The sequence below is a fragment of the Limanda limanda genome, chromosome 10 (assembly GCF_963576545.1).
Source record: "Limanda limanda chromosome 10, fLimLim1.1, whole genome shotgun sequence".
Lineage (NCBI taxonomy): Eukaryota > Metazoa > Chordata > Actinopteri > Pleuronectiformes > Pleuronectidae > Limanda > Limanda limanda.
Genome location: NC_083645.1, coordinates 10,381,069 through 10,403,999, shown reverse-complemented (window position 1 = coordinate 10,403,999; position 22,931 = coordinate 10,381,069). Strand labels below are relative to the sequence as shown.

The following is a 22,931-nucleotide window of genomic DNA, read 5'->3' as shown; positions in this document are numbered from 1 at the left end:
ATGATTTGTACGTTGTTATTGTAATCTATAAACTGTGTGCTGATCTTATGCTTTGTTGACATCATCTCATTAGGCTATATGCTAAGGCTGTGGTTCTCAAACTGGGGTCAATGGACCTCCAGGGGCCGTGGCACACTGCCAGAGGGGAAAGTTTCCAGATTCGCCTGTTAGAAAGATCATGATATGATTCTGTGTTGGCTTGAGACAAAACATCTGATTTACTCTGTGTCTTAGAAGTATCACAAAACAGGCCAAGTCAAATTACTCTGAGGGACATATCCTTACATGAGGGTGCCCCTAGAATATGTTCTGTCTTGGAGGGGGTCATCGGCTGAGGAAAGTCGTGAGGACCTCTGTGATAGTGGAGACTGTGGAGCCCATTGCTGGTTGCTCGTCCTGGATTAGATGGTAAAATTAAAATGTGTAAAAGCAATCGGACTTTAAATGGTTAAAACTGGGGTGCCTTATATGACACTTTATGCGGGACAACCTGCAGTGTGGGTGGGAGTGTGTGTGTGTGTGTGTGTGTGTGTGTGTGTGTGTGTGTGTGTGTGTGTGTGTGTGTGTGTGTGTGTGTGTGTGTGTATGTTTGTGTGTGTGTGTGTGTGTGTGTGTGTGTGTGTGTGTGTGTATGTTTGTGTGTGTGTGTGTGTGTGTGTGTGTGTGTGTGTGTGTGTGTGTGTGTGTGTGTGGTGCAGGTTTGTTGTCGTCTGTTATCACGTCCTGATAAGGCAGACAGTGGCTCCAGAACCTCGGAGGCAGACAGCAGAGTGTGTCGCTCTTTGGTTTCAGATTCTATGTGTTCACGGTTCCATCCTGTTGTCTGCTCAGCTTCCCCTCCGGTGCAGGGGGCACGCAGACACCCCAAACACACGCACACTCACACGCACGGTCAGGCTCATCAGTTAATACCAGCTTAATAATGCAAGTCGAGCTCCTCAGGTGCATTGACACAGCGTGTATAAGATGCATTAAATCAGATAAATCATTCTCCTCGAAAGGGGAGGACGTGCGTAAAAAATATTCACTCTGCTGGATTAACTGAAAGTGCGCCAAGACAAAGTACAAAGCTGAAAAAGTACCCAACCAACAGGGTATTTATGAAAGAAATAATCAAATAATGGTTAAACCAATGTGGGAAAAATGCTGACTTATGATAAATATATATAATAATTCCATTTTCTCCAGTAAGATGTCATGTTTTTGCAGTGGATGAACACATATGGACCTTGAAGTACCACCAGGCCTTACATGCACACATTATTTCACGTCATGAACTGGGAGTGAGTACCAGTGGCTCCGAGGGTCCCACTGCCTCCCACCCACCCACCACCCACCTCTCTGCGTCATCGGTAGGAGAGGGGGGCCACGAAAAAAAGTTTGGAGACAAGAGTTGACATTCAAAATGCACACTTCACTCAAGAACCGTGTAGTGAACCAAACGAATACTTAAATCCAGTAAATATTACCAGCAGGGAGAGGAAGTTTGTTGACCTGTTGCGTCCACATGACAGGTTAATAGTTCTCTTCTTCTTACCTTTTTTTTTTACACTTCTTGGCAATGTTTTCCTGTCCAAGCACGTCCACTCCCTTCTCTGTAAAGGATATATTAAACCTGGAGCAGAGTCATGGCGTTATGGCGTCTCCTCTGGACGTCTCCTCCCGTATGGACTGCTGCAGCCTGCCGACCTCCTCCTCCTCTTGCTCCTCTTCCTCCTGCATGCTGGCCCGCATGAAGCAGGAGCCTCTCCGGGACATGCCGTCTCCCGCCGCCGCCGCCTCGCTGTTTGGAGAGGACCTCCACGAGGCCCGGGCAGCCAGAGGCAGCAGCGCACTCAGCTTCGCCTCCAGCTTTTACGGGAAATCCCTCTTAGATGTGGACATAGTCAAGGATGAAAAATCAGCCGGGTTGGAGGGAAAACGCAGAAAAGGTGAGTTGATGCAGTTTCGTGGGCCTGTGATTAGGCCTACACACATGTTGTGTGTCATAGTACAACTACTACGTAAATAACACCTCCGCAAAACCAAAGGTCTTGGAGTAGAAAAAAAGATTTAGATTCTGTCTTTTAAATTGTATTTTAGAATACAAACACAAATAAAAGTTGATTAACATTTTCTCAGGCCTGATGGACAATTTAATATTGAAAATGAATCATTATCAGTAGTTGAAAGCTTGCATTGACATATTTATCATTGATCACATTAAATTATTTGTTTATAATATGCAACATGTGTGTTTTTCCAAAGCTTAGACTGACTACATTATGGGTGGCTATGGGAATTGAATCAGCAAACTTAGAAGCAATGGCACCACAGCCTCATTATGACCATGCAATGTCATACAATATAATAACTAGGCCTATATTATGTGGTGCCGTTATCATTATGTTTTTTGTTATTAGTATTGCTGTTTGTCTAATGGAATAAAATAGCCCTATTACATCTATAAGAAACCTCTAATAAGTCAAACTTGTGGATTGTGCTAATGATTTTGTTTCTCTGCCTTGCTCCCTCAGAGGAGTTCAGTCCTCCTCTGGACCCCGTGGAGGACCTGAAACCCGAGCATCCGGACCGAGCCAAGCCCCGGCGACGCAGGAAGCCGCGGGTGCTCTTCTCCCAGGCGCAGGTGTACGAGCTGGAGCGGCGCTTTAAGCAGCAGCGCTACCTGTCCGCCCCGGAGAGGGACCACCTGGCCGGGGTGCTCAAGCTGACCCCGACCCAGGTGAAGATCTGGTTCCAGAACAGGAGGTACAAGTGCAAGCGGCAGCGGCAGGACCAGAGCCTGGAGATGGTGTCCCTGCCGCCGCCCAGGAGGGTGTCGGTGCCGGTGCTGGTGCGGGACGGGAAGCCCTGCATGGCGGCGGACACGGCCACATACAACCCCTCCTACAGCATGGGTCCCATCAACCACTTCACCTACAACAACTACCCAGCCTTCAGTAACTACACGGGGCCCGGCTGCAACACAAACTATGCGTGTAGTTATCCTGCTGCCACGATGCAAACTGTGCAAAGTTCCTCCGGCAGCGGGGGTTACATGAACTTTGGCGCAGGAGACTTGAATAATGTGCAGAACGGCTTCTCCTCCAGCACCGGGGTGTCCTCATTACATGGCATCAGGACGTGGTGAACACTCTCGTTATACTGACCACAGTTTAACAGGATGATTGTCCGACTGCATGCATCTGTAAATGTGTCTAGATTTTGCGGAGTTCATTTAACTTCTTATATTTAATGACTTATATTTGGTAGTTTTTGTCTGAATAGCGACATTTTCATGTATTTTCGTGGCACTAGCGCACAGATCGGTAGCTTAAGAGAGTAAAAACATGCATCTAAAATTAGTTAAATGTTTTTGTAAAAAGTTTCAATTTGTACCACCATTTAAAAGATGTTTTAATTCAATAAAACTCAGATGCAGTTGCTTAAGTGGCGGTCCTATAAAATACTACCGAATTGTAGCAATTTACACTAAGGAAAATTATTAATTCAATATAGACTATATAATTATTATTTCTACAATCCCAAAAGAATATTACTTTTTAGAAATGGGCTCTTAATCAATAAAACATTAAAGACAACAATAGCCTATTTGAGAGCCATTAAGCCAACTTTAAATTCATATAACTGTGAATATGACAGTAATAATAAATTATAATTTTGACAATATAAACACAATACCTGCATGTGGTTCTTCTAATGGATGAGTTGGTTATAGATCCACATAACGGAGCCTACACCCCTCATATGGTTTGTGTCCGGTGCTCAAGTGGTTGTTAGAAAGCTTCCTTCAATGTGCTCCAGAGGTTAAAAGGTTGTTAAAAGTTTACACTTTTTTACAACCCGCTGTCAGACACATGTACACGCTACATGTGTTTAAAAGTCGCTGCAGGGACAGAGAGGGCTATGAGCCATGACCTTGACTTGTAATAATGTGGGAAATCAGGATCTACTATATATATAGTGTTCTTCCTTACAAATTATATAGTAATTATTATTAACATGAATTCATCTTTGTAGGAGGAATTTATGCACAAATGTAATTGTCAAAAAGAGTCAACAAGGGCAATCGAGATGTGACCTGATCCAAGATATTTATCTACTTTTGGACAAAATGGATTATTAAAAGTTACCTTTTGGCAAAGTTGCTGAGTCAGTATTGTGTTTCATTTGAGAAGTCTGAATAGTTTAGCTGGACTCGCGCTCAGCTGTAAAAACACAAAGATAAAAGTTAAATAGTAACTGAACAAAGCTGTATAATTAGCTCAATGTAAAAATGTGGTCTGTAGTCGCTTCCTGGTCGATGTTTGCTTCCCGTCTTTGCTCCGTCCGTTTGGTGCCTTGTCCGCTCCCCTGAGATCCTCACCCACTTGTCCAGATACAAACCCACACACTTGACTGACACTATCACGGTGCTAAATGCAAGAATAGTCCAATTTGCTTGACAGAGAGCCAGAGGCCTCATCTAAGTGTGCAGCTATATGAACAGGCAAAGAAGCGGCTCTGCCCAACAGCCGCCACTTTACACGAGTAAGAGATGCTTGGGCGTCTCTCAGGACTCTCCACAATCACTCTGTAGTCTTCTGTCTCATTTTGAACAATATTGGCCCCAAAACACACGCGACACACATTCAGATCACAAGCCAGAAGACTTTGCGTTTATTGATCATCAACACTGAAGAGCATTTACATATAATTAACAAATGAGCAATGCAAGGAGATTTCACAAAGGGTGGCAAGGTCATGTAGCTCCTCTGGCCACCCTCTCCTCCGAGGTGTTGAAAAGGCAATGTCAGATAACAGCACCACACAACCCTAAAAATATCCCCCACCTCAACCTCCACCCACACTGGAAAGGGAGAGGGGAAACGGGTCGGAATAATCTGCTTTTCCGGGTCTTATCTGAAGAAAGGCAGGGCCGCATGCTGCTCTATCTCTGCCTGCGTGATGACTGCCACTGCCTCTCTGGACCTTTCTGCTGAGCTGCAGAACAGAGACACGTGGGCAGGGAAGCCGGACAGTGTTCGGACTCTTCCACCGAATAAAAAGGCTTCCTTTTTGGTTTGCATGCCAACCAAATAAATATAGGCACAGTTTGAATTGAAGGGCACATGCAAGGTACCATTCTGATAACTGGGGATTGTAAAACACATACAGGGAGTGAGTGTATAGGATTGTGTGGAAACGAAGTTGAAAAGCATTTAAATATGTCTAGCTCATTACAGTGTAATAATAAATTAAACCTTAAAGTGGTTATACAGTTTATAAATATAAATAAAAATTACACAAAAAGTTAAAACATGACTACATTAATGATATTAAATTAAAAAAAAAGTAAAAACTGTAATGGTTTGGTTAAAGCACATGTTACTGAGGAACATTAACGTGTGGAACATTTTTTGTTACGCAAACATTTACCTAATTCTATTCAAGCATTTTTACAATAGTGTCTCGCCTGTAGTAGGTTGAGCTGATATGAACAGTGGCAATAGTTTTTTTGATAATCAGATTTTACTGAAAAGTTGTGGAACCCTTTAAAAGAAAATATTGGTTCCCCCATCCCTCCATGTCTGACTTACAGTAAGTAAAAGCAATGCACAGCATTACTGTGCCACTAATTAAAGACAAACCTCTGACACATTTTGGGTCACCACATATACATCTGCCGTCACAAGTGATTCCCTTCGTTTGATGAAACAAAGTAGACCAAACTATTTTTTACAAATAAAACACTGTTTAGAGATATGAGTGCAGAGGTTTATCTTCCACTTTGTGGACAATATTTCACCCTCAGCAGCGTCACAGCTCAGCCGAGTGAGCAGACAGCATTCCAGCGAGGGGACACTAGTGAATAATGTGTGTAATACTAAACAAAGCCTTCAGAATTATTGAAATAGTTTGCTGCGACTGTGGAACGTAGTGTGTGTGGTTACGGGAGAGTGTCCTCGGAGTTACCTTGGTCTACAGGAAGGGGAATAGTCTCTTCTTGAGAATGTAGAGAACGGTGGCGAAGAAGAGAGCCAACGCTAGGAAGATCAGTAGTTTGTCAGTGAGCTCCCTTCGGTTGTATTTTGTGATGAGTTTTCTCCCGAGCTGGATGCTCCCCGTCATGGTCTTAAATTCCTCGTTGGTCTCTTGGATTGTCCTGGAGGAGGTCCCTTCAAGAGGAGGAAAAAAGTGTCTTCATCCCCAAGCATTCTCATTCAAAAAGGGTGGGATTATACACATAATTAAATAAATGGATGTGCATTTAATTAGGTTACCATCAAAAATACATGCATTGGTTTAAGATTAAGTTAAAAAATACTAAGGGAAGAATCATATTTTAAGAAACTGGATAATTGCCTACATCATGAGGGTTATGTTGTTGCTGCTCTCTGTGGGTTTGTTTGTTTGTAAACAGGATTACACAAAAACTGCAAAAAGGATTTCTATGGGATTAGTGGAGGTATTTGTATCACGAAAAGACACATAATGGCGTTAATCTGGACCATGGGCGGATCCAGGAATTATTTTTCACTTTCTTTAACATAACAAATAGGAGGTAATTTTGCTATATTTTCACCAATATACCAGGAAATCATTCATGGATCTAGATTTTTTTTAAATCTGTCACATTTAGGGGTCTGATATCTATGAGTGTGTGTAATTTGGTTAAGCTTGATGAAATGTATTGGGACCGACAGAGGTGTACACTCTACTGAGTGCCCTTCTAGATAAGAATTGGTGCCTTCACTAACCTAGTGAGGTCATGGTCTCCTCGCTCTGCTGAACCTGCTGCGCCATCATCCGACTGATGCTCATTAGGTTTGCTGTTATGTCGCTGGTTGTGTGGGCCAGACCATCTTTGGTCATCTTCCTGTCAAATGAGAGACAAAAATAGATGTTGTTTCTATACACACTACATGTCCTAATGCTACAAAGCCAGAAGTAACTCAGATGTGATGTATTCTTCAAAAAAAACGGAAGAATTAAGTATGTTTCTCACCTCTGTCTCACAGCGCTATCTGATCTATTCAGAAGTGCCTGCTTTTCCATATTGTCTATGGACAGTTTGCTGGCGAGGTTAGCTTTCCTCCAAGCTGTCTGGTTGCTGCAAAATACACAAACGTGAAAAAACACATTCTGTTAAAAACACAAGTTTTAGAAGGGATATTTTACATGTTTATCCGACACCAGATATAAAACAGACATTTCAAAAATAATCACAACTCAAGAAATGAAAAATGAGTAGTTACTGCCAGATATTACCTCAGCATCTGTTTTCTGTGTCCCTCTACCTGACTGATCAACGTTTGCTTGCCTGACTCTTTGTCTTGCTCCATCGCCATCTGTTCTAAATCCTGTCAAAGGAACAAAACACACAAACTATCTAAATCTATCATCTATTACAAATGACAAAAAAGTGACTAATTTAAATAATGTAATATAATAGCATTGAAACATGTTACTGATTACTATGCGTCTGCCACAGCATTAAGTCTGAGAGTGATTCAGTAAGTTAAGTATGGCACATATAATGATATGAAAGTGTGATGGTTCTGCCCTGAACCAGAATGAGCTACAACATTGGTTGAAAACTATGTTAGAACACCAAATATATCTCACTGGTAAAGAGAGACAGTTGAAATTGGGTTTAAGAGGGAGTTACAGTCACATGCTTTTTGCTGCATCATTGTCATACACGTGTCATGTTTGCTGAGGTTCTCACAAACTTCTTACCTGAATCTTCAATCTGAGGTTGTGGAAACTCTTCTTCATGTCTGCGTTCAGTTCTGTCAGCTGGTTCTGAGGCCCTGAGCACTCATTAACATCCTGGTGACATGTTCAAACAACAATGGCAGATGTACATGAATGAGATGTATACACGACTCCCGCATCATAGTGAAATTAAGTTACTGTTTTCAACATCTTGCACAACTCATGTTGCTCTCACAGGATGGAGAATGACTGGAATAAGTGCTGTAAAGGTATTTTAAATGTGTTCAAGTTTAAAGTACATTTTAAGTTATTTTCAGATTGTAATTAGCACCCATGTCTGTGATTTAACCTGAATATTAACTGATAAAGTGCAATTAAATAGAAGTATGATCATAGATCTGGCTAAAGAAATGTACTTCTAAAACAGCTACTTATTTAGAGAGTTGCTTCATGTGACGATTAGCTTTATGATTCACAGTTTAGCTTTAACATTTGAGAGTAAAAAATATAAACATCTATGTTTTGCTCTTAAAATTTGTGGTTTGGAACAAAAGTCAAAACCACAAAGACGTTAAATTGCCAAAGATATATATATATATAACACATGTACTTTGGGACCGTATGTACAGCACTAGAACCGTTGAGCAAACAGACCTATGTATTCTTATCAAAGGATAAACATACATGGATAAATATTAAAAAGCAGAAAACTTGTTTCGGTTTCTCTCCTATAGAATGAACAGGCATCGCTGTCTTTTTGGCCCGCTCACTACACTGGTACCGTGTTCACCACTTCATGAACCTGCTGTTAATAGTCACTAACATGTCGGACACGTAGTTTCTCCCGGAGGAGAGGATGAGAGCACCGGAGCACCGGGGGATCCTGCTCCCTCACTGCGGCTCACAGCGGCGGTGCAGCGGCTACCTGCAGCAGCTAGCCCCGGGATGCTAGCAGGCTGAGCCCCGGCTCTGCGCACTGACAGGCGGACACACTCACATGTCGCAACGCAGCACCGAGCCGTCTCACCAAATACACATTCGCACCTGGATGAGAGCTTTGATCTCCAAGTCATATTTCAGTATTTCTTGTTCACACATTCGGACGTGGACATCTGGTGACGCCATGTTGCCAACGTAGCCGGCTCGAGCTACGGAAAGCAGCAAGTCGGTTTTGATCCGCAAACATTTCACTGATCAACCGTAATTCAATTATACACCATTAAAATATGCGAATAACAAAGCATCAATAAAGAAAAATGCTTACATTGACATTTATACAGGTCAACATAAGAGACTGAGAAAAGTGGTCCATTGCATAAACGACACTCATAAATGAGGCTAAACACAAAGTTATGCACCAATACAGTTGGTTATTACTTTATTAATTTACAACAATCACATGTATTACAGCGATCAGCAATATGAACAGACACAGATCACAGCAGACACTGCACATACGCTATTTTAAGTTAATATCATTTATATCAACAATCACACCGACACAATATACATCACACATAACCAAACAACAGCAAGTGAAGGCCACTTTTATTCCATTTAAAGTAAAGCACATTCAGTGAGATCTCTAAGGAGTTCTTTGGGCATTATTTTTGTACAAGGCACTAGTGGAGGCACCACTAGATAATCACACAGGGATCTAAGTTTAAGGCGATTCAGAAGGGATCGAGCCTGCACAGAGTGAGCAGCATTCAGGTCATCCCCTGAGGAGAAACATTACAATAAACTGTTTTAGAAAAAACAAAACACAAGCAATAAAATTAATAAATTGCACGATAGAAGTAGATACAGTATCTGGAAGCTGCATAGAAGAGGTTTACCTGCATGGTCAGGAGTCTGTGTGATTTAAGGCCAGTGATACTTCAGGTACCAGATGGCGTCTGTGGACAGAGAAGGTCCAAGCAGTGGGTTCAGCTGAGCCAGGATTGCTATTAACCAGCTTTTGGACAGAAAGGAGAGTAAGACCACACATGTCATTACAAAAGAGAGCACTTCAAACACATCCCTGACAGTTTAGGGATGTGGGTAATTGGCTATTCTCCTACAAAAAATATAAATATGTATTTAGGGCTATATTGTTAATGCTGATCACCAGGTTGTTATGATTACTCTACAGAGCCTCACACTAAGGGACTCTTCACTTCACTTGGCTGCAAGTCTTTGTGTCTGCTGCCCCCTGTTGTCCAACTCACATGTCACATGACACCCTGAGCACGCTGGCACCTAACCCATCATGAATATTTTATCACAGAAAACAGAAAAACTACACACACACAACAGTACCAACTCAAATAACAAGGTTTGTTTCATTAACACTGCAATGCACAGTAGATAAAATAGAGTGACAGAATTAATAAAGTCAGTTAATATAGACAGAATCAATGACCGACTGTAGAAATGCAGGGGATTTTTATGACTTACTTGGGCTGCAACAAAGAGTTAACAATAAATAATAAAATGAGGGGAAATGTTAGAAACCCCAGTGAAAAAAATAAGCAAATCATCAAAACCCAGGACCCCATCATTGATGAATCATGAGTGTCGTTACCTGTGACTTCTAACTTTACCATGGCCAAAAACAGCGATACTGAACAAATGTTCAAATTGTAAAAAAACAAAGTTCATAATGTACACATCTTTTTCTAGCAAAAAATTCTGATTCTGACATCTTACAAGTTGGAACAAAATAAAGTTAGATACTTTTGCTTGAAATTCTACTTAAATGATTAGTAGATTATTAAAATAGATGTTAATTAACTTTTATTTAGTAAAATATGAGAAGTAGATGAACATATATATTATATTCAAAAACACAGACTTGGAACCAGGATGAAAACTTACAACAGGTAGCAGCAGACGGAAGTTAACACCAGCATTGTGACGATGACTCTGTGGGAATAAGAGAAGATAATAATAATTATTCAAAATGTAATACTTCACAGATAATATGGTTTTCACATTCAACACAGGCCATGTTGATCTCGTGATAGTGACTAACAGGCAAAATAAGGAAGTTACAGTATGAACAACTCCGTGTATTAACTCTTGAAATTATTAACTTCACTCGGTGGAGGGTGAAGAATAGATTTGTTGTGAGGACATGTCAGATTTCCTGGAATATAAATGTAACAGCAACATGGAGGAAGCAGAAGGAGGAACTGTCACATTAGCTAACGTTAGCTAACCCAAACTTGTATCTACTAGCAAGTAACACTAGCTTACCAGGTTTAGATGTTGAAGTTGTTTATATTACGTTGGGAAACTTATATTAAAACCACCACTACTTTATGCACAGTGGGTGTATGAAATAAGAGTTACGATACAAACTACTATACAAAGTAAAGACTGAGTTAGCTGAACGCTAACGTGAAGCTAACTAACTTACCCTCGGTTTGGTCCTTTGGGGATGAACAGTGGCACTATTCCTCCAATAAGGGCCCAAAACAGAGTCACCACGGACATGGTGATCACGAATCTTAGGTCCGCCATGGTGCTGTTTGGGTTGAGGGATATAATGCGTCAAACAAACTTCTAACTTGTGCTAACTTCTCTGTGATCCAACTGCAGCCGAAGAGGAGAGGCAGCACGCGTCACATGACCGTCCACAGAGGAGGAGGAGGCACCACCCTGCACCCAACACTCCTGTGTGAAGAAAGAGGATTTTATTTCTGTATTGAATATCTACTTTACTTGATTTATTTATTTACATTGTTTAATGTAAACTTTATTTAATTTCTTTATTTACAATGTTTAATATCCAATGTATTTGATATCTACCTTATTTACAGTATTGAAAAGCTACTTTATTTCATGTCTTTATTTACTATGTTAAATATCTACTTTTCGTAATTTCTTTATTTACAATCTTAAATATCTACATTATTTACAGTAGTGAATATCTACTTAATTTAATTTCTTTATTTACAATATTAAACTTTATTTTATTTCTTGACTTACTATGTTAAATTTCTACTTTATTTACAGTGTTGAATATATACTTTGTTTTATTTCTTTATTTACAATATTGAATATCTTCTTTATTTTATTTCTTTTTTACAATCTTAAATATTTACTTGATTTAATTTCTTTATTTAAAATATCTACTTGATACAATGTATTTATTTACTACGTTAAATATTTACTTTAATGTATTTATTTATTTACAATGTTAAATGTCTACTTATCTATTTATTTATTTAATATCTAGTTTAAATCCTCAACTTGCAACAAAGACCAATCTGGCCTTTAAACTATTCATCAGTAAACTTAGTTCTATACATTACATTTAAGTTAGAGTTTAATGGGTCAAATTAAATGCTGTGAAAAATCTGTTGTCCTGTTCATAGTAGCAAACGCAGCATTACTCAGACAGGTTCTTCTGAAAAATGTCCTGCTTCCTTAATTTTCTCACTTCGTACCATAGACTACATGTCCTACATATGGTTTCAGTTCAGTTTGGGGGTAAACAGTGACACCTACTGTTCATTCGGTAAAGGCACACATTCGTTAGTATTATAAAAGCAAGGCTTGTGTTTGATGACGTCTGAGGTGACGCTTAAAGCCTCGCGAGCCGGCTGTACCACGTGACTGAATCAGGAAATGGTTCGCCGATTTGGCGTGCGATTCGAATTATAAGGGGCAGCAAAACGCAATTGACCCCCCCCCCCCCCCTCACATTTTGTGGACTTTAGACTTGATTGCGCGTTTGTTTGCAAAAAAAAGAAACCGCCTGAAACACAGGACTGTGGAAAAGTTGGAAATTTTAAATTTAAATGAAAAGACCCTAATAATACAAGCTCATTCACCACGCTCAGCCCAATTTGTTTCCACTTTCCCTTTTGACCCCGCCATTGTATCATGAAGACAGACACCATATTAATAAGTTAATAATTGCTGTATTGGCATCACAAACATTCATTCAATTCAAAGCTTCACACACCAAAGCCATGGTTTCACTGAAACCTACTGTTCATTAAGTAAAGTTACACATTCGTTAGGATTATAAAAGCAACACCAGGCCATTGCTGTTGGCAACATGTTGAATAACTGTTTAGATTCCATCTGAAAAATCAATAGTGGAACTAAGAGCAAAAGTTTCCGTGTCATTTATTAGCTTTAGTTGATCATTTGAGGGTAGCTGTGGTCTAGAGCCTATCACATCCAATATTGAGCAGGAGGTAGCACAAGGTGATCAGTATCCAGAATACATTCCTCTAATCCAGCACTGTGCTCTTGTGTTGTGGGCCTTTTAAATTATAAATATATAAAATATAAAGTCCTTTAAGTATATGACACAAAAAAGCCTCCACAATAAAAACATTAGACAGACAGAGCGGGGTCAATTTTTTACAGTTTATTGATAGCAAAAGATCATTTTTACTCCTGCATTTTCTCAATGGTTTCCTCCTTGTATTTGCCCTTCTCCTTTCCATCAGCGCGAGACTTGGCCTTGCGCTCCAGGATCTTCTTGCGGTCCTTGTCCAGCTTTAACCTGGTGATGACCACCTGCAAACAGAACAACACTGGATTAATTAACAGGTCACAACATATCCTGTTGCCAGGGGGACCAATAACAAAGAGATCGTATGGAAATTATCAATCTACTCTGCATTAGTTACATATTACAAAAAAATAGGACATGTCCAAAACATTTCTAATGACCAATGGACATTTAATGACTTCATACTTAACATAAGGAAGTGATCCCTTAATCTACAGGAGCATTACATATCCTAGTCATGTGCCAACAGTCCAGAGAAATTAACTGGAAAAAAATTTAATATGAAAGGTATTTAATGCCCAAATTATTAGTAAAACGTTCCACCACAGCATGACAGTTTATGCAGTCAATGGCTAACTAAACTCTAAAACTGTAGATATCAATATGGCACAGTTGGAAAGTACAGGTATGATTATCTAAAACCATTAAGTATATCATATCCAGGCCCCCAGGTGTTAGTGCATGCTGTTTGAAAAGTAATGTAATATTGTTAGGTCGCCACCTAATTATGGAGTACTTCACATATACCTGTGCGAGCAAAGCAATACGGTGCTGCCCTAGTTTTCAATCACAACTCATTGGCTGTCATTACAAGACACTCGTAGCCTGGTCTGAAGTACCAGGTACATACTGTCCTACTGCTATATGCCTGTCATCATTCACTATGGGAAACAACCACCTCTGTGATAGTGACCTGCACACTGACAACCAACTATTGACTAAGACTTGAATCCTCGTTAAGTTAGTCTCAGAAGCCTCTTGTCTTACGTTCCTTTTAATCAATTTTAATGAAAATCATTTAAGTGGCCACATGAAAAACCAATAAATTCCTTAAAAACACCATCTTGCAGTAGCACAGTCGCTGTATGCTGGGCTTTATTAGCTGGCCACCAAAGACAATTGAGATTAGTGCCAAGATATTCAAACAAGCAGACCCAGTAATAGAAGGACAATCGAAACAAGCAGGCCGTTCTACACGACTATATAGAATTACTCACAGCCCAATATTCAATACAAGAAAATGTTACACCGCCGGACTTGAAAAAAGCACCTTGGAGGAAAGCCATGCCAAATCTAGGACAGTCAGGCTTGCAGCAGTCAGTTGAACAATAAGTATGTCACAGGGGAATATTTCACTCAACAGGCCCTTTTCACAGCAGACTTACTATAGTAAGAAAATGCACTGGTGTTACAAGCAACCTGCTCTACTCAGGTTCTTACTAAGTAGTGGTACGAATTCCAGGTGGTGTAAACCTACTTGGCAATAAATACATTCTGATTCAGTGTGACTAAGGTCTGTGTACCAGACTCAAAAAAAGCAGCAGCTAAATGGTATTCAGCCATTGTTTTATATATTTTAAGTCCGTGCTCTTTTCTGTGAATAGTTTGCCATGAACAGCTTTGATTTAATATGCATCTTTTAAATGTGGAAAAGTGAAACATCTCCATAGCTTGTTACAGCACTATCAGTGCCAACTAGTTTAATATAGCCTTCATGGCAAAAAATGTATTCAGTGTAAAGACAAAAAATTAACAGGAGGGCTTGAGTCTGGATTATTTGAGGATCTGATTATGATTCTAAGTGTAGCAATGCAGTTCTATCTGATGGTCATGAAACCCAGGAGAAATGTGCCCTCCTAAATCTACCTAAGTGAGGTGGACACAATATTAAAACCACTTCAATATAATGCAGTTTAATAAACCTGCACCACTAACTACAGCCCAAGGAGTTGAAGCCACACCACTAACTGACTGTTAATACAAACTTAGCAATGCTGCACACTATTCTAATGGTCTCAAATCTGGAAGCCCCCTCAGTTAAAACAATGAAATCAAGAAAGGCCACAGTTTCATTATAATGATTAACACACCAATTAAAATGCAGCTCTCCTGCTTGCACATTCAATATTATTAGGTGCTTCCAGGTGCAGAGCAAAAGGAAAACATGCAAAACTAGGAAAAAGTGTTACATTGCCACGTACACCCAACAGCATTGTCACATGATGTCAGTAACATGCAAGCACATCTCTCTGATGTGAATCTTGATGGATTAACCAACATTCAGCTTCATCACACGTCCACTGAAGCAGACCCAACTCTGTCTCACCTTGCTGGGGTGGATGCCGACATGGACTGTGGTTCCATTGGCCTTTTCTCTCTGCACGCGCTCGATGTAGATGACGTACTTCTTCCTGTAGACCTGCACCACTTTGCCAATCTGCTGGCCTTTGTAGTGTCCGCGGACCACCTGTTGGAAAACACCACAACACAATCAGAACCAGGTACATCTCACACCTACAAAACAAACTCCCAACATTCAGCCATCATGAGCACAGTACCTGGACTTCGTCATCCTTGCGGATGGGCATGGACCTCACGTTGTACTTCTGGCGGAGCTCCTTGGAGAGGGGAGAAGACATGATCTTCCTCCTGATGTGTGAGGGGGCATTGAAGTGCCTTTTGCGGTTCTTGCGGCGAGAGGAGGTGACAAACGGATTGAGCTTCATGATGCTGAGGAAACAAGGAGCACAAGTTATTACCCAAGCGACATGAGGCCAGGAGAGCTGCATGTCTGACACATCTTCTCTCTCCGAGCTGCTGAAAACGTGACAAACTGATGCAAGGGAAACGTGGTTTGAAATGTGAACGCTACGAGCAAAAGGTTAAAGTCAACACTGTGAGCAGTTGTATCAGTTTTAGCCTTTTTCCTTAAACACGTCTGCTTCTCTGGCGTTTTTAAGTGAAGCTAGCTTCTTAGCTGGATGTTAAGCTAACAGATAGTGGCTAGCGTGTTAGCATAATACAGCAAAGGGACTGGAGGGAGTTTTCCAATGTCAACATTAACTGAGTAATATCAAGAACAATAAAAACTGCACAGCGACCGTCGGTGAGTGAATGAAGCCGAGTATTACGCTCTAACACGGGGAACCGAGCAGCTTCAGAGCCCGTAGCCGACATGCGGATCCAGCCGGAGCGGACAGGGGCACCGAGACACGGAGGGCTTTTTATTTAGTCATCTATCGGCTACATGGCGTCAATACTGGCCGTACTGTGACCGTGACAATGTTCACATAGTGTTCAGGGTTTCACAGGAGCGCTCAGCGACATTCTAAGGAGGATGGATGATGATAACTTTAGTGAAGTGGTCTGATAGGAATCCTTACCCTGCCTTAGCTCCTCTATGGCCGGCGGAAAAGAGACTCGAGAACTACTTCCGCTGGCATTAGTTCACACGCAAGTCTCGCGGGATGTGCCAAGTAACGTGGTGAAAACAGGACTGCATGAAAAATATGAAAAATGAACCACCACGTTTAATCAGATTTTCCACACAATAGCGTTTAGGTATAACAGTTAAATAATACTAATGAGGTAATTAGAAAGTAGTGAATTTGCCTTTGTAATGTCCGTGTATTGGTAAACAAAGTTTTAATATTATAATCTACTTCCTATGTGTGTTTATGAACTGATTTCAAAATATTTAAGAAACTGCCTGGTCTGGCACTGAGCTTCTGGGCTGAGCTCCTCCATTAGTATTAGACCTGTTAGATATTCCTATGTCAAGACTGATGACCAAAGGTCCAAAACCCTTTGGAATAGTTTACTATGAGCTACATAAATAACTCACACTGGAAACTGCATTTTTTTTCAATCATCTCTTCAAACTGACGTTCGCTTAATGGCTTTTCCTATCTTTTGCCATTACTTTGAGGTGATGTTGTATAATACAATTTGCTGTAATTGAACTTTGATTTACATAATTTGCTGTATTAAATTCTAAATAGCATTGGATTCATTTTTCTGGTTGTAATAGATGTTTTTAGGACCCGAGCAATTGGAGGTACTGACAGACAGTGAAATTGAAATTGTGAGGATTATTATTATTAGGATTATTCAGGCAAATTAATTGGCATGTTGAAGGCTTTAACATGCTCAAATTCTTACCAAAATTTGAAGAAAATTTGAAAGTGGTGAAAATGTATGTACTCTGGAGTAATTTTCAATGGGCGTGGCAAAATGGCTCAAGGGTGTCCCCCGAGACCCCTGGAACATGTTCACAAAAATCGATACACAAAATGCATGTGTTCGGGCCGCTCAGTGCTGCCTTGCAGTCCTAGAAATTTTAGTTTTTAGTTTTTTATTTATAATTTTAGTTTTTAATTTAATTTTTAATTTTTAAAGTAGTAGTACACTGCGCAGGAGGTGCGCAGAAGTGGACTTCACATCTCCTGCGCAGAAGTAGACTGCGCATGATTGATTCATTGAATTTAATTAATTTATTAATTAATTTTTGTTTTTAATTTTCTAGTGTTTTCTCAGTTTATCGGTTTAGCCTTTTTGCAATCTTTTCTAGTTTCCTGTATTTTGCACGTTTGTTTTGTAGGAACCTTAGCCTTGATTTAAGGACTCTTTTGTTTTACTACTGAACTTTGTTTTGCTTCCGTAACTTGTATTTGATACTTTCTTTTACCTTTCCTCTTTGTGAAGCACTTTTTGAAAACCCTGTTCTGAAAGGTGCTATTTTAATAAAGTTATTATTTGTTATGTAATTAATTTTATTAACAGATCTCCACTACAATTTTCAGCCCCTGTGTTTTTCTTTTTGCGTAATTTAAATGTGTTGTCTGATAAATATATATTTATATATAGTACCAAAAGATGGCGCAAAAAGATGGCGCAAAATCCAATCAATCAATAGCCCTAGTAAGTTATGTTTGTGATGTATTAAGTGTTGGCCTGTGTTCATCAAACACTATGTTCGGTGAAGATAACCACTGGAATATACGTAGAATCAGTAGGAAAACAATGTTAAACAAGTACACATTAGTTGTGTTATTTTTAATGACATCATTAGGCCACTGATCAGCTGTAATGTATGTGCTCATTTCAGACCCAGGGGAGGGGTGGGTGGGTGTTTACACGTGTGTTGACCTCCCATAGGTGCAGAGGAGACCCCCTGTCCTGCTCTCACTCACAACTCCATCCCCTGGGTGATTCACCGCCTCACACGACGCTCTTCCACCGGAGCCTGCCTCCCCTGCCTGCGCTATCTGTCTGTCTGCCTCGCCTGCCTGCGAGAAAAAAGTGATGCTGTCATAGCCCTCTGCGCCGCGGACAGAGAGGAGCCTCTTTCCCCTCCCGCACCAACCCCACCACCACCCTCCCTCCGGTTCTCCTCTGGCCGGCTTGTCGCGGCGGCAGTGCGGATGTTGAGCCCGCAACGCAGCGCTCTTCACCCGTCGGCAAGCACCGGAGAAGAAGATGAAATGTTTTTCCCGTTACCTCCCGTACCTCTTCCGCCCGCCGAGCACCATCCTGTCCTCCACATGCCACACCGAAGGTAAGGGTGGGTGGGACGCCGAGGGATGCTGTCCGGGGGGGGGGGGGGGGGGCGAGTTGCTGTGTACTTTGAGCCAGAGACATGGATGTTGACAGGCTGCAGTTAGTGGACATGTGTGCAGAAGTTACACCTGCAGTTGTAGGGCCACACTGCAGATTTGTGCGTGAAGTTGGAGCCATTCTCACATCTAGATATGGGGCTGATGTAAAGATCCCTGATGCAGATGACTTAAAGTGATGTATATGTGTGTGATAGTGTGCCTGAGTGTGCCCGTGTCAACACACAGGCACACATGCATTCCAGGACACACTCAGTTTGTGGAGTTGCATGACAAGTATGCCCCTTGCTCTTGGTCCTCTGGTTCTTTTCACCCCTTTCATACTTTGCCTCCTTATCTTAGACCAAACTCGGGGTTGGAGGGTCGCATGATGATTTTGAGAAATAAAATGAAACTGACAAACAATCCTCAACATCCAAAAGCTTAAAAAATACTCGCTAAATCCGATTGCAAACCACATAAGTGACGGCATAATTTAAAGTTGGTTGATTTACAGCACAGCCGGAAACACTGCGACATGTGCATGTGGGTGAATTTGTTGTGAACTTGCACAAATCAATGTCGTAATGGACAATGGGGTTGTCAAGTCATTGGTTATTTTGGGGGGGGTTGTCGGCTGATAGTTTGGGAACTGCCTGAGACAACATAGGAACAGGCCTGGGACAACATCAGGCTGCAATCCAGTTAATACAGGATGAATATTACTGAGCAGACATAAACCTTTCCGACCTTTACTCTGTAGATGCCACAAGGAGAGCATGTTGAATTGACTGAACTGACCCTGGTCGCGATAGCAATAAATTAGTTTATAAGAGCGGGTCAATTCATCCTGCAGATTGCACTGTCAGACAGAGCAGCCCAGCAGGGTTCTGTGTGTTTGTATAACCAGCCATTTACTGGGTCATAATGTGGAGACTGAGCCTCTGCATTATTTAGCTTTGCATGGTCGCCCTCCTTCCTTTTTCGCGCTCTGCCCCCCAGTCCTCAGCCCTGTGGCACATGCAGGAAGGAAGACAGTGCTCTGTGCGGTTCAGTATGAGCTGGTCAAAGCCAGGGCCCTTCAGTCTATAGAGCTGACCTATATATACTGCTCAGTCAGGAGGAGGAAGACATGACACTAACTCACTCACTCACGATTTATATTGGAGTTTGCTTAAAATCTTTAAAAACTAAATTAGACACTCCCTTGATACAAAAAGTCTATTATCTAGGATGGTGTCAAGCTATAAAACATAAAAACATTAATACATACCAGAAAAGACACAGGTAGACATGAACTAATTAGCTATTTGAAGTATAATTGAATTACTCTTGTTGGATAATTATAGATTACAATTTTTCACAGTGAAAGTGTATTTAATGACTAAATATTGCACAAAAATAATAAAAAGAGCCTCACATTACACAAAACAGACATTACAACAAACAGAAAAACTAAAACAGAAAAATAAGAATGTTTGACAGTCATTTTTTTCATGTAGTACTATTAATAGAAACAAAATTAACAAAAGGAATAGAGAAAAACTCTTATTATAGGTTTATATGTATCAATTCCAGAGGCATACTGTTGCCTGACGCAAGAAGGTTCCTGGTTTGAATCCCAGGTTGGCCGGGGTCTTTCTGTGTGAAGCTTGCATGTTCTACCCCTGTCTTTGTGGGTTTTCTCCAGGTTTCACCTCCCACAGTCCCAACACATGCAGATTGGTATAATACACATTGTTGTGATACACTGGTGTGATTGGCTCCAACTTCACCGGCTTATCGAAAAGATAGGCGGTGTAGGTTGTGATGGATGGAGTTTAAAGGATGCAAGAAAATAAGCAGAAAACTCCTCATGGATTTAAAACTTTAAATGAAAAAACAAGATTGGTTTCTCAAAATATATTACTATCAGAATTACTTGGAGTGTAACGTATCTGACGTATGTGAAATCATGGTAGTATAACAAAAGCAAAGACTTATCTTAAAGTAATCAAAGTATGATCTCCATGAAAACTGAACAAACTATAACCACTGAAGAAGACAACAGTGTGTGGTTGAGAGCTCTGGAAAAAGCAAAGTGGGGCTCGAGTTATGTTAAATTCCTCTTTGAGAGGCTCAAACAAAAACTATCACATTCAAACATTCTCGCACACTTGGACATCCCTGATATAGAAAGTGCTTTTTCATTTTAACAGCTGCTTATTGTTTAGAAGTAATATTGATGTGAGCAGTTGGGTCTCTCCCTCTCTTTCTGAAGCCTGTCAATCACAAACCGGTAAACACGAGCTCCCAGATGTTGGGAGGTAAGGTCAAAAAACACTATCCTCCTCTCCTCCGCTCTATCCCAGCCTCTTAACTCCCTCTCTGCCTCAGACAAGGGAGTGGTGGATAATAGAGGAAATGATGGATCAGTAAACATGGGAGTTGCAGTGCCCATCAGCCACAGCAAATATGATACATGATCCCGCACCGCTGCTCTCTCACTCTGTGTGTGTGTGTGTGTGTGGTGAAATATGAAATAGTTGTTTACGCAGAGAGCAGGAGATGTTGAACCCTGTGTGGCGGAGGCCAGCAAGGTGTGATGACACAGCAGATGACCTTGGAAATATGATGTGTAGAAAAATGAAATTGGGAATCTCCTCTGCCTGCCACCTACCCTGTAAACAGTGAGCTCTGTGTGTGTGTAAGATGCAGGAGGGCGTGCACAAACCGCTGCATGCGAGTGAGCTTGTGCTGCACGTAACTTATTGCCTCTGTGGTTGTTTCCGCCGGTGTTTGCACTTCCTGTTGTGACCTTGTTACCACGATCTTCCAGTAGACCTGCTGGTCTGGAGGAGGCTGCACAGCTCTCTTCCTCCCTGCTCCTCTCAAAGACCCCTCTACATCCCCCCTCTGCAACATCTCCCAGCATTCAAGTCTGCTCCAGCTGAGTGGAGTTCCCTCCAGGGAAGATGAGTGTGCAGTTCCCATGTTAGTGGGAAATATATTATATAAGTGCTGTACTGGACCATAACGTGTTCCCTTTGTTTATCTGGGCCACTGTGGAGAGCATCCCTTGGATTCACCTGGGTTCAGTCTCTGAGGGACACAGCCAGCTTTTGACTGCCAGTGTGTGTATGTGCTCCTCTGTTTGTCTTCTTTTCGTCTTTTATATATATATATATATATATATATATATATATATATATGCACATATTGTTTTTGTTCTTTTCTCCCACTTCCCATCAGCCTGTCAGTTCTGCTGTGATGGATTAAGTCTTAAAGGTTTCTGATGGCTGTGGCTTTGCATGAGCGTCTCCCCCTCTGATGTCTTTTGTTTGAGTCAGGGAAAAATGTGTGTCCCCAAACGACACCTCGCCACATCTCAAGCTGCTATCAATCAACAGAGCCTGTCCTGCCTAAGCCTTCTTGTCTTCCTCCTTCTTGTTGTTGTAAAGTGTCTGAGGGGAAACTCTGTGATTCCTTCTTTTGTTTGAGTGGGAAAAGCTCAAAAAGCGGTGAATATTTCAGATCAGATCTCTGACTTTGTAATCTTTGTAATTTGATGACTATGGCTGACATTTGTGTGTGAATTTGTGTATGTGTGTCTGAGTGTTTTATTTATAAGAAGAGCTGTGAGCCTCTCATGGCAGCGCCTGCGGGGGGACTTCTGTCGGCATTTTGACAAAGCGTGACACAGAGTTTGAGTTTTGCGGGAGAGGAACCCGGCCTGGGCTGGTGTCTGTGTGTGTGTTTGTGTGTGTGTGTGTGTGTTGCGTTATCATACGTCCCACAGTGTTGTTGATACCCTGACAGACACCCACTTCACAGCTCAGAACACACTCCTGGTAGTCCTCCCGTCCTTGCATACTGCTCGAGACAAACACCCCTACATGCACACTTGCATAAGCCATCAGCACACTCATACACGTGACTGCTCAGTCTGGTTTGGTCAGCTTTCCTGTGCAGAAGGTGGAGAGACTGGGCAAAAAAGGAGTGCTGAAAAGGAAATTACCCAACTGACCATCATGATGTCACCCTTCGGTTTTTGAAACCTTGAGTTAAGCATTTTGTCCAGCGACATCTTGGTATTTTGAAGAACTCCCCATATTTGGAGGAGAGGGGGTGTAGCCTGACTGAAAGCTTGAGGACCTGCGACCTGCACCCATTGCCCATTACCAGCTTTCACCATGGCCCAATGCACACTATCCTATTTTGGTTTAAATAGTTACATTAGTTAAGTTAATCTAATTTTAGTTAAGCTTTATTTCAGAAGTTGCTTTCCCCAAACATGTGGCTTGTTATTCTGAATGTATCATTATCTACCATCTGAAGCTTTTTCCGTTTTGCATAAC

General features: G+C 41.2%; 5 protein-coding genes across 5 annotated transcripts in view; 2 read left to right on the top strand and 3 right to left on the bottom strand.

Annotated features, from left to right (window-relative positions):
* Positions 1-1,561: 1,561 nt before the first annotated feature.
* nkx2.5 (NK2 homeobox 5) lies at positions 1,562-3,130 on the top strand. The gene is made up of 2 exons (XM_061080217.1): positions 1,562-1,931; positions 2,517-3,130. Exons 1-2 carry the CDS (start codon positions 1,562-1,564, stop codon positions 3,128-3,130), a joined length of 984 nt encoding a protein of 327 aa, XP_060936200.1.
* A 2,225-nt stretch (positions 3,131-5,355) lies between these two features.
* Positions 5,356-8,832, bottom strand: bnip1a (BCL2 interacting protein 1a). The gene is made up of 6 exons (XM_061080030.1): positions 8,746-8,832; positions 7,723-7,815; positions 7,252-7,343; positions 6,989-7,093; positions 6,741-6,859; positions 5,356-6,158 (listed from the first exon to the last, which is right to left on the bottom strand). The coding sequence occupies exons 1-6, from the start codon at positions 8,824-8,826 to the stop codon at positions 5,962-5,964; spliced, it is 687 nt and encodes a 228-aa protein (XP_060936013.1). The 5' UTR covers positions 8,827-8,832; the 3' UTR covers positions 5,356-5,961.
* Positions 8,833-9,051: 219 nt separating this feature from the next.
* atp6v0e1 (ATPase H+ transporting V0 subunit e1) lies at positions 9,052-11,313 on the bottom strand. The gene is made up of 4 exons (XM_061079548.1): positions 11,105-11,313; positions 10,561-10,608; positions 9,540-9,658; positions 9,052-9,422 (listed from the first exon to the last, which is right to left on the bottom strand). The coding sequence occupies exons 1-3, from the start codon at positions 11,206-11,208 to the stop codon at positions 9,565-9,567; spliced, it is 246 nt and encodes an 81-aa protein (XP_060935531.1). The 5' UTR covers positions 11,209-11,313; the 3' UTR covers positions 9,052-9,422; positions 9,540-9,564.
* A 1,744-nt stretch (positions 11,314-13,057) lies between these two features.
* Positions 13,058-16,447, bottom strand: rpl26 (ribosomal protein L26). Its single transcript, XM_061079908.1, has 4 exons — positions 16,384-16,447; positions 15,559-15,730; positions 15,327-15,467; positions 13,058-13,224 (listed from the first exon to the last, which is right to left on the bottom strand). The coding sequence occupies exons 2-4, from the start codon at positions 15,724-15,726 to the stop codon at positions 13,096-13,098; spliced, it is 438 nt and encodes a 145-aa protein (XP_060935891.1). The 5' UTR covers positions 15,727-15,730; positions 16,384-16,447; the 3' UTR covers positions 13,058-13,095.
* Positions 16,448-18,478: 2,031 nt separating this feature from the next.
* LOC133011890 (serine/threonine-protein phosphatase 2A 55 kDa regulatory subunit B beta isoform) overlaps positions 18,479-22,931 on the top strand; it is a 43,185-nt gene continuing 38,732 nt past the window's right edge. Inside the window, exon 1 of the mRNA XM_061079817.1 lies at positions 18,479-18,557. Within this exon, the coding sequence (XP_060935800.1) occupies positions 18,479-18,557 (79 nt within the window). The remainder of the gene's footprint in view (positions 18,558-22,931) is intronic.

What these genes read in the sequence shown, in the direction of transcription:
- atp6v0e1 (XM_061079548.1), bottom strand. Translation starts at nt 11,208, where the DNA reads ATGGCGGACCTAAGATTCGTGATCACCATGTCCGTGGTGACTCTGTTT. An exon ending in CCCAAAGGACCAAACCGAGG is followed by an intron (nt 10,609 to 11,104) that starts GTAAGTTAGTTA and finishes TTATTCCCACAG; the next exon opens with AGTCATCGTCACAATGCTGG. An exon ending in TCCGTCTGCTGCTACCTGTT is followed by an intron (nt 9,659 to 10,560) that starts GTAAGTTTTCAT and finishes TCTGTCCAAAAG; the next exon opens with CTGGTTAATAGCAATCCTGG.
- nkx2.5 (XM_061080217.1), top strand. Translation starts at nt 1,562, where the DNA reads ATGTTTTCCTGTCCAAGCACGTCCACTCCCTTCTCTGTAAAGGATATA. An exon ending in GGAGGGAAAACGCAGAAAAG is followed by an intron (nt 1,932 to 2,516) that starts GTGAGTTGATGC and finishes TTGCTCCCTCAG; the next exon opens with AGGAGTTCAGTCCTCCTCTG.
- bnip1a (XM_061080030.1), bottom strand. Translation starts at nt 8,826, where the DNA reads ATGGCGTCACCAGATGTCCACGTCCGAATGTGTGAACAAGAAATACTG. An exon ending in CACAGAAAACAGATGCTGAG is followed by an intron (nt 7,094 to 7,251) that starts GTAATATCTGGC and finishes TGTATTTTGCAG; the next exon opens with CAACCAGACAGCTTGGAGGA. An exon ending in GGAGACCATGACCTCACTAG is followed by an intron (nt 6,159 to 6,740) that starts GTTAGTGAAGGC and finishes CTCCTCTTGAAG; the next exon opens with GGACCTCCTCCAGGACAATC.
- rpl26 (XM_061079908.1), bottom strand. Translation starts at nt 15,726, where the DNA reads ATGAAGCTCAATCCGTTTGTCACCTCCTCTCGCCGCAAGAACCGCAAA. An exon ending in GCAAGGATGACGAAGTCCAG is followed by an intron (nt 15,468 to 15,558) that starts GTACTGTGCTCA and finishes GTTTTCCAACAG; the next exon opens with GTGGTCCGCGGACACTACAA. An exon ending in TCGGCATCCACCCCAGCAAG is followed by an intron (nt 13,225 to 15,326) that starts GTGAGACAGAGT and finishes TTCTGTTTGCAG; the next exon opens with GTGGTCATCACCAGGTTAAA.